Here is a 10,321-nt window from a genome sequence, read left to right as displayed (position 1 = left end):
GTTGAACAAAACGAACTTAAATTTATTACTAATTTTAAAATGTATATTTTTGCTTACGATATAATTATCTAACGACTCTTAAAAAGAGCGACTGTCCTTCTATTCGGTACTGTCGGATCGGATCACTAGGACCGACTTTCGTCCCTGCTCGACGAGTGGGTCTTACAGTCAAGCTCCCTTCTGCTTTTGCACTCGAGGGTATTGAAATTGAGAAGTAAATCTTAATTAAATATTTGAAAATAAATAAATTGTATTTTTTGTCCGAGCTTAGCTCAAATGACTGAACTTCTAGTCCATCTCGTCATAGAGCGTAGCTTTGAATTTTCATCTCCTATTTTGCACGGTAATATACACATCTGGAAAAAAAATATTTAAAATTATATAATAATTTTTAATATTTTATTTTGATAAACTCAATTAATGCTATTTCTAGACGACTTTTAAAAATAAAAATAAAAATAGAGTAATTAGATATATATAAAATATAAATTAGAATTTTAATAATAAAGTATCAAATAATAATTATTTGAAAGGGAAGAAAATGACTTTATTTATATCATTAATATTTTGGAAATGAATCATCCCAATAAGGATTAAAGTTATTAAAGGTAGTGTAGGAGATATTCTTTTAAATATTGACCATATTTATTTTCTATATTCTATTTATTTAAATTAATTAATTAATTATTATTATTATTATTATTTATTTATTTAGATGGGAAGAAGTGAAGAAAGTTAATAAATAATAACAAAAAAAAAACAATAATAAAAAAGAATATCTCCACCCGAACTCAACTCATTTGGTAAGTTGTCTGTTACTATTTCAAATGGTAGGGGTGTACTCGGGTTGGGATGGAGAAATATTTTGAATAAATTCGAAATTTTGAGTTGGTTGGGTTGATGACACGAACAATTTGAATGGAGTTCACGACCCAATCTAACCCTCTATTTTCGAGTTGGGTTGTCGGGTGGCTGTATTTTTTTTTAATTATTATTAAAAAAAAACATGTTATTCACGATACATGTACATTAATAACTAAAATCGTAGAAACTTCAAATATCAAACAGCCACAAGTCACAATATATCACCGACGATCGTTACAAATATCAAATATCTTCATAATATTAAAAGTAGAAGTAGGGTTGGGTTGTAACCTATTCTTGAAGTTGGTCGGGTTGACCCGACCAAAAAAATGTAAACCGGCTAACCAACCTAAATTTTTTATAATTTTTTCAACATAAGCAACCATTACATTTTGGTTGAGCGAGGATTATTTAGATCATTTATTTAAAATTTTATTTTTTAAATAAAAAGTAAAAGATTAATACCTAAATTATTTATTTATTTATTTTTCAAGTTCAATCTTCCTCCTACCAGAGTAAACCTTTGCACGCCTCAATTACCTTTCGAGAAGGGTTTGTATGAATAAAGAAATGGTTCCCATTACTCGTTTTAACGTGGCTCACAATGATCTAATATTTTTTTTCAAAAAAATGACGCTTCGACACCGTGGTTCGTAGCCATATGCTCTAATCCTCTAAGCTATAGGCCTCACCCGTCTCTACTAGATCTGTTACCCGCGTACCATACAAAAAAGAAACATTTCCTCAATGCAGCCATTTGCCATTTTCGGTTAAGAAAATGTGAAAGCGCCTCTCACCCTGTAAGAACTATATGTTCCAAGATTTGCAATCCGTCTTTAATATATTTTTAAAAAATTACATTTCAAACGCTTAAAAAATTTATTTTTAATAATTTTTAACAATAAATAATCATATAATGAAACAAAATTAAAATAGCACAAAAAAAAAAGAAATATGGATATTTATAAATATTATAAATATCTTAATGTTAATTTATATTTATTTATTTTTAGTACAACAGCTAATCTACGGTCGTTTTAATTTATATATTTATTTTTTAGTACAACCGCTAATCAATAATCGTGTTAATTAAAATTCAACTAATATCATAATAATATCGTAATAACAAAGGTTGATATATTTATATAAAATATATCCATAATATTAGTTATTAATATTTATATATTAGTAATAACTTAAATATTAATTTAAATAATTGTAAATGGTAGTGGCAAAATTGTAAAAAAGGCAAAAACAGCATGCCCTTTTGGTAACTGAAGGTTCTTTTATAACACGGCTTTCTCCCTCCCCTCACCCTAAAAGCATGCAAGAAAAATCCCACCAGAAAACCAGAGAGGGAAAGCTCGGCGGCCGGAAAAAATGGCGGAAAAGCGATTTGCGATGCTGCTGTGCGCGGAGGATCCGGAGTACGTGAAGAAGAAATACGGAGGGTATTTTGGGGTTTTCCTGAGAATGTTGGGCGAAGAAGGGGAGATTTGGGACTCTTACAGAGTCGCCGCCGGCCACTTTCCGAACGACGGCGATATCGGACTCTACGACGGATTCGTCGTCTCCGGCAGCTGCAGCGACGCCCATTCCGACGATCCTTGGATCTGCCGGCTTCTTCTTTTGTTGAAGAAGTTGAACGGCTTGAAGAAAAAAGTGCTCGGGATTTGCTTCGGCCACCAGGTTCGTCAATATATATTTAATTTTTATTTTCGATAAATTAAAATATATTTTTGGAAAGTAATTTTAATTTCTTTAATAAATGATAATTTAATGAAATAATAAATGATAATTCTAATTTTTTTTAAATTAAAATTGAAATGGGTTTTGATTTATTTTATTTTATTTTATTTTTTATTGTGCCGTTTGTTTCTTCCTTACACTGTAAAAATTTTAAAATAAATTAAATAATGGTATTAATTCCACTCTTTATTGGAATTTATGATTTAAATTTAATTAAAAAAAAACATTCAAAGTTAAAACTAATGAGGTAATTAAAGAAGGATAAGTTTGTTTTATTATTATTATTATTATTATTATTATTTAAAATTGAATTTCAATTAAAATAAAATAAAATTACAAAAAAATATATTAATTTTCGGCCTTTTTTTTGGGTCCCTTATTTCTGGCCACGTATTATTGGGCAGAAATCACAATGGAAGGAATATTGTGGGCCCGTGGTGATGAACGGCTGACAATTACCCACGTGTCTCTTACTTTTTTTCCAAAACGGAATCTTGGATTCTCGCGTGTAATTAAATTCTTAATATTCTAAAATATTTGTTTTCCACACATTTTTAATATATAAAACAATTTTAAAAAAATAAAATAAAATATTATGTATTCCTTTTTGTTATTGTATTTTATATTATGCCATTTTCTAATATATATATATATATATATATATATATATATATCTTAGAAAATGGCATAATTATTTATATTTTTCAAAAATTATATATTTTAAAATATTGAGTGAAGTAATTTTTTAAAAAATAGTAGATAAAAAAACTAAAAATCAAGGTTTGAATTTTTTTTTACTACGGTCAAAAGTAATTACCATAGAATCTTCAACATTTTTAACTTTATATATATATATATATATATATATATATATATATATATATATATATATATATATATATATCTTAGAAAATGGCATAATTATTGATATTTTTTCAAAAATTATATATTTTAAAATATAGAGTAAAATCATTTTTTTAAAAAATAGTAGATAAAAAAGTCGAGGTTTGAATTTGTTTTTACTATGGTCAAAAGTAATTACCATAGAATCTTCAACAATTTGAACTTTGTTAGGTAAAATTGACTATTTCTATATTTATCTAAAATTACCTTTTAATATCTTATATCAAAATACTATTTATTTTCTTTTAATATCTTAATTTATTCAATTTTTTTTATAATTATTTGTTCTAAGCTTTACAAATAATTTAAATTATATAAATTTTTAAACAATTAATCTATCTCAACATTCTTTTTATTATTGTTTTACTATACACTTATTTTTAAAATAATTTACTATTTAAATCATATAATAATAAGTTTAATTTTAAATTATTATATATATATATATATATATATATGAAAATAATTAAAAAGAAAAAAAAATGATTGGACAAGAACATGTGGTGGATGATGGGTCATTTTCCCAATGAGGGTTTGGTGAAGCTTTTTTGCACACATTACATGCACAATGGTAAACCCAAAATATTAACCAATTAAAAATAAATAAATAAATAAAGTATTTAATTATTTGATTGTCTCAAGTAGTGCAAGTCTATATGGTCTACAATAATTATTTAAAACCCACTTTTTTTCTTTTTTTTTTTAAATATACACAAATTTATATTTAAATTACTATAAACGACCACTATTAGATATTATATCCTAATAATTTTAAATTTTTATTTAAAATATTAGTGTTCGCTAGGTGGTGAGGTGGCAATGGCCGTTATTTTTTAATATTTTTAATGTTAAACATTCATTATTTTGAAATGAATGATTTTATTATTTTAGAATATATTTTTTACAATAGTTCATTTTTTTTCTTTTTTTTTTAATTAAATAAAAATTAATCCAATAAATTACGTGGCGGCAAGAATGATTTTTCCTAAAAGACAAAACTAGGTGGAAATTAGCTGTCATGACGTGGCGGATCCGATACGTTGTGAGTACAAAATAACCGATTTTCTAATATCACGTGAATATATATGATATTATAATTCATTGTCACGTCAATGAAATAAACACAAAAAGTAGTATTCCACAATATTATAAAGTTTTTCAATTAAAAAATTATTAATTTTCTTATCATGCATATTTGATGTTATTATTAGACGTGTCGGGATGTTTTTTTTTACATCTTGATCAAATATTTTAGTTAAGTTATGCGCATATTGGTATATGATGATGAAATATAATGTCTTTATTTAATATTTAAGATACAATTTTTTAATATATTATAAAAAATTTGAGTACCAATTTGAGCTTAGTTTAGCTGATATCTTATTTGATTGATTGACTCGTTTTAACCTGTTCATCGAACTATGGCTTTTAAAATAATAATTGGTATTTTTTTTTTTCGTTTTTGTTTTATAATTATGATTAAATAATTTTAAATTTTGTATTTGGTGCTATTTGTGCTAATTCCACAAAAACTTTACGAGAGTTGATGACGTGTCTAGGTTTTGTGCCGTGCATTGGGAGGAAAGACGGGTAGGGCCCTCTCAGGGTGGGACATTGGAATCACGACCATACACGTGTCCCCATCAACAAAAGTCTTCTCATCTCTAAAGATCCCATCAATGCTATCGGTGATCGAATGCCACCGAGATGAGGTACTTGCGTTTGTTAAATAAGCTCGCACGTACAGTAAAATTCCTCAACCTAATAATCTGGTACGGTGCGATGTATGATATATTGTGTAGGTCCAGGAACTTCCATCAAAGGCGGAAGTGATCGGATGGTCAGAAAAGACTGGAATCGAAATATTCAAGTATGGGGACCACATGATGGGCATCCAAGGGCATCCTGAGTACACCATGGACATTCTTTTCCACCTCATTGACCGTCTTGTTCAACGTAATTTCATCATGGTATGCTCCTCACCGTCCGATTGTTTTGTTATCAATCTTATAGATTCACTCATGTTTGACACGTGTTATTATTCCAAATACTAGGTTAGTATAAAATTCGAGAATTGTACCTAACGAGTCCTTAAACTTGAGAACGTGCCTTACGTCTCCCGAGTTTAAGAATTATCTATCAAAATTTTCACTGCCCAAATAATTTTATAGGTTGAGTTAGATCATAGGTTCTCTAGAATTATTCAACGAGCGTAAGCGTGTGTATATATATATATATATATACATATATTTGTGTAACAGCCCAAGCTCATCACTAACAAATATTGTTTGATTTGACTCGTTATTTATCGCCATAAGTCTCACGTTTTTAAAATACGTCTAATAGGGAGAGGTTTCCACATTTTTATAAGAAATGCTTTCCTCCTCTCCAATAATTGTGAGAACCCACATCGGTTGGAGAGGAGAACTAAACATTATTTATAAGGGCATGAAAATCTCTCCCCAGTAAACGTTTTTTAAAACCGTGAGACTAACGGTAATACGTAACGAGCCAAAACGAACAATATTTGATAGTAGTGGACTTGTATAATACTTTTTTCTTATATAATATATATTATCACTGTACTTATTTTAATATATAACTCAAACAACCCGAACTAACTCAACCTAAATATTTTATGGTCGGGTTGGGTTAAACTCGGGTTGTTTTTGGGTCTAAAATATATCGAACCCGATCCGACCTAACTTACGAAACTGATTTGTATAGGAAACATATGGGAAGGAGTTGAAGGCCAAAGTGGAAGAAGGAGAGCCAAACAGAGAGGCATGGAAGAAGCTGTGCATCAACTTTCTGAAAGGAACCTCTCTTATTAATAAATTATAATAATAATAATAATAATAATAATAATAATAATAATAATACATTTTAGATAAATTAAAGAGAGGAAGGGTATAGAAGAAATATAGTTTGGTTTAGGGTTTATCTAATTTAAACTTGTTTTAGGGTTTTTAATATGTGCAATGGGAAGTTGTTATACTTCATTTATCAACTAATCAAAGCTTATTTCAACCCATCGTTTATATTGTTTTTGTGTTATTATTTAAAAAACGTTCATAATGTCATATTTTTAATATCGAGAATTCTTTAATCATATTAGTGAAATGCATGTGACGATGGAAAATTATTATTATTATTATTATTATTGTTATTACACACATGTGACGATCCTGTTTTTGTATTGAAATAGAGCTACTATCATATGCATGACGTTACCATTTTATGCGAAAATGTTCATAAACGATTTCATGGACTTACACGTTAAAAATTAAATATTTAAATTAATATAAAAAAAACATATAATAAAAAAAATAATGAATATGTCCAAAAACTAGAAAACAACGTAGTGTCGTAATCTAACGTAAGATTAATAAATAAGATGAAATGTAATTACTTTAACATTGGTTTTATGGTCTTCACACGTCCTCTCTGTCATCCGTATAGGGGTGTTTTGTCTTTACTTGAAATGTACGAGTAGCTTCTGAATTGGCAATGATTCCACTGTTGGGGTTAGGTGATGCTTTACACATGATGAGACCTATCTTTTAAAATAACATAGCATGACTTTGAGCTCTTTTCAGTCCAGGAAGGGTTGGATGTGTGGTACTTTCTTACACACGACTCACACACGTGTGCATGGACCCACCAGATGAGCTCGTATACGTACCTCCAGGCCTAATTTTGTTGGGCTAAACGAGTTGCTGGAAAGACATGTATGATATCATGTCGAACATAAATATCGAAGGTATGCGTCCGTACTAACATAACCTAACAAAAAAAAAAGTATTCTAATGCACATGACATGCCTAAATATATATGAGGTTCTCCGTGAAATATATATATATATACACAGTACAAGATTAAGATGTCTCTGCTCTGATCTTTGTTCTCCATTTTGTTTACGAGAAATTCTCTTCCTTTCTTCTCTCAGCTTGAATCTTACATTTTGCCCCGTTGAATTTCCCTTCTAGGCCACCATTTCAGAAGGGTTTCGTGCAAATTTAGCTGCAAATGAAGGTGATTTAGGGTTTTGCTTCTGAATGGATGGATGGAATCGGATTTACCGAAACAAGAAATTCCGAAGCAGCAATCTCCTAGTTGAAATGGTGAGATTTTTTCTCCTATTCTTGGTAGTAATCCGCGACGTTGCTTTCAAATTTCTAGACTCAACACTTCCGATTTCAAACTCAAGTTCATCTTTATTGTTACTGAAGATTCACTGATTCCTCTGGTTGATAATTTCGATTACGTTGCTTAAACTTTGGGAAATTCTGGAGGTCAATTTCTTATTATCCTTTTGTCTTCATAAGTTGTTGTTTATTTCTTGTTCATAATTCTTAGTTCTGATTTAGTCTCGCATTTATGGTGCCCAAATCCATTGGCGTCGTGCACTCATTTCTTTCCAATCGGATCACCTCGTCTTTCTTCACTATTTCTTCGATTTTAACCTATTCAACACAACCGAATTTGAATTCTCATGAAGCAATTACCAGTGCTTCTCTTCAATCTCAACAATTAGAACAATCCCTCAACAGTTTTAAACTAATGATCCTTCAAGGGCAATGTCCGAGTTCAATCTCTTTCAATAATGTATTGGGTTTACTTGCAAAATCAGGCGATTTGCATAAAACTTGGTGGTTTTTCACTGAATTTTTGGGGAGAACTCACTTTGATGAGTATAGTTTCGGGATTACGATTAAGGCCTTTTGCGAAAACGGCAACGTAAGTAAAGGATTCGAGCTTTTGGCTCAAATGGAGAGGATAGGTTTGTCTCCTAATGTCGTTATATACACTATCTTGATTGATGCCTGTTGCAAAAATGGTGACATTGAACAGGCTAAAGTATTGTTTTCTAAGATGAATGACCTTGGTTTGGTTGCTAATCAATACACTTATACTGCCATGATCAATGGATTTTTCAAGAAAGGATATAAGAAGGATGGTTTTGAGCTTTTTGAGAAGATGAAGCTTGTTGGGGTGCATCCTAGTCTGTATACTTACAACACTCTGATTAATGAGTATTGTAGGGACGGGAAGTTGAGTATTGCCTTTAAGGTGTTCGACGAAATGTCGACAAGTGGGGTGTTGTGCAACGTAGTCACGTACACTATTCTAATTGGTGGGTTATGTCGTAAGAGACAAATGTCGAAAGCTGAACGGCTGTTCGAACGAATGAAACAGGTTCGTATAAATCCAACTACTAGAACATATAATCTGTTGATGGATGGGTTCTGTAATATTGGAAAGTTGGAGAAGGCCTTAGGTTATTTTGATGAGCTGAAGTTGATTGGTTTGGCTCCAACTTCAGTGAGCTACAACATTTTAATTGCAGGTTTCTCTAAAGCAGGGAATTCTGCTGTAGCTTCAGAGTTGGTTAGAGAGATGGAGGACCGAGGCATTTCTCCCTCGAAAGTGACGTATACGATTCTGATGGATGCCTTTGTCCGATCTGATGATGTCGAGAAAGCTTCTCAGTTGTTTCATCTCATGAAGAAAGTCGGTTCGGTCCCGGATCAACATACGTATGGTGTCCTAATGCATGGTTTGTGTATGAAAGGTAATATGGTAGAGGCATCAAAACTGTACAACTCAATGGTAGAGATGAATGTGGAGCCTAATGATGTTATCTACAATATAATGATTAATGGGTACTGCAAAGAGTGCAATTCTTACAAGGCCTTGAAGTTTCTTCAAGAGATGGTTAACAAAGGATTAACTCCAAGTCTGGCTAGTTACAGCTCTACCATTGAGGTTCTCTACAACGAGGGGAAGTCGACCGAGGCGAAACGTTTACTTAAAGAGATGATCGAAGCCGGGTTGAATCCGTCAGAATCTCTCTGTTGTAAGCTTGGTTAAGCCAAAAGGGTACTTTCAGCAAACGGGTTGTTGAAGATTGCGTTGGTTGATATTATAGGAGAAAACTTTGGTGTCTCGAATTGAAAGCGACGAGGAAGCATTGTAGGCAAAATGATCGATTCATTATATCATTATATATAGAACCGGTTTTCGTTGCTTTATATCTTGTGACCATGGTGAATTTTTTATTAGTCGAGCTAAGTTCAGATTGAGTGTAGGGATTGAGATATAAACTTTTAGTCTCTTGGTTGACGATACATATCAAAATCTGTTAGGCGACGAAGGGGTGTTAATTGACGGCCAGTGTAAAAGCTTTTTAGGCTTTTAATGAGCCATTGTAGATATCAATTCATTTATATCATTATATATGGAATCTATTTTCTTTATTTTGTGTCAAGGGACCGAATCTATTATTAGTTGAGTTAGCTTAGATTGAGCGTAATGATAGAGATATGAACTTTTCGTCTCTTGGTTGATGATACATATCTAAATATGTTGGTGACGAGGGGGGTGTTTATTGGCGGCCGGCTAGTGTAAAACATTACGACACTTAGTACGAGAAAATTAATTGATTAATTAATTAATTCATTCCTTCCCTCAAAATCTCGCTTATTACTTCAAATTGTACTCACATGCATTGTATGACCAAGTTATGTCTATAGATATAGTCGCTACATGCAAGTGGATCATTCACAATATGTTACAATTATGTCGTGTTTCACCATTGTATCTTCTATTTAGGATTCAATCATGAACATACTTTTTCTCGAGCTAATGAGAGAGGGAATCTCATTGTTCAAGCCCCAGAATCACGCTTAAGGGAACTACTCGTTTACATACCTCACAAACGGGAGTTCACGACTCAATCAAAATTAAAATCGAGCCGCATATGATAATATAAAAAATATTTATCTTCTTAAAAATTTTACAA

The 10,321-nt window shown here is 31.1% G+C and overlaps 2 protein-coding genes across 2 annotated transcripts; both read left to right on the top strand.

Annotated features, from left to right (window-relative positions):
* Positions 1 to 2,223: 2,223 nt before the first annotated feature.
* On the top strand, positions 2,224 to 6,548 carry LOC111811902 (gamma-glutamyl peptidase 5). Its single transcript, XM_023698955.2, has 4 exons — positions 2,224 to 2,553; positions 5,076 to 5,228; positions 5,319 to 5,486; positions 6,244 to 6,548. Exons 1-4 carry the CDS (start codon positions 2,245 to 2,247, stop codon positions 6,358 to 6,360), a joined length of 747 nt encoding a protein of 248 aa, XP_023554723.2. The 5' UTR covers positions 2,224 to 2,244; the 3' UTR covers positions 6,361 to 6,548.
* Positions 6,549 to 7,395: 847 nt separating this feature from the next.
* Positions 7,396 to 9,776, top strand: LOC111776358 (Pentatricopeptide repeat (PPR-like) superfamily protein). Its single transcript, XM_023655790.2, has one exon. It carries the CDS (start codon positions 7,897 to 7,899, stop codon positions 9,388 to 9,390), a length of 1,494 nt encoding a protein of 497 aa, XP_023511558.2. The 5' UTR covers positions 7,396 to 7,896; the 3' UTR covers positions 9,391 to 9,776.
* The last annotated feature ends 545 nt before the right edge of the window (positions 9,777 to 10,321 follow it).

This window comes from Cucurbita pepo, chromosome 15 (assembly GCF_057944985.1).
Source record: "Cucurbita pepo subsp. pepo isolate OVF chromosome 15, ASM5794498v1, whole genome shotgun sequence".
NCBI classification, from domain to species: Eukaryota; Viridiplantae; Streptophyta; class Magnoliopsida; order Cucurbitales; family Cucurbitaceae; genus Cucurbita; species Cucurbita pepo.
This window is presented reverse-complemented; position numbering and strand designations above follow the sequence as displayed.

Excerpts from the sequence above, each read along its gene's own strand:
- LOC111776358 (XM_023655790.2), top strand. The coding sequence starts at position 7,897 with ATGGTGCCCAAATCCATTGGCGTCGTGCACTCATTTCTTTCCAATCGG.
- LOC111811902 (XM_023698955.2), top strand. The coding sequence starts at position 2,245 with ATGGCGGAAAAGCGATTTGCGATGCTGCTGTGCGCGGAGGATCCGGAG. Across the intron at positions 2,554-5,075 it reads GGATTTGCTTCGGCCACCAG|GTTTTGTGCCGTGCATTGGG; the intron begins GTTCGTCAATAT and ends TGACGTGTCTAG. Across the intron at positions 5,229-5,318 it reads TCGAATGCCACCGAGATGAG|GTCCAGGAACTTCCATCAAA; the intron begins GTACTTGCGTTT and ends TATATTGTGTAG.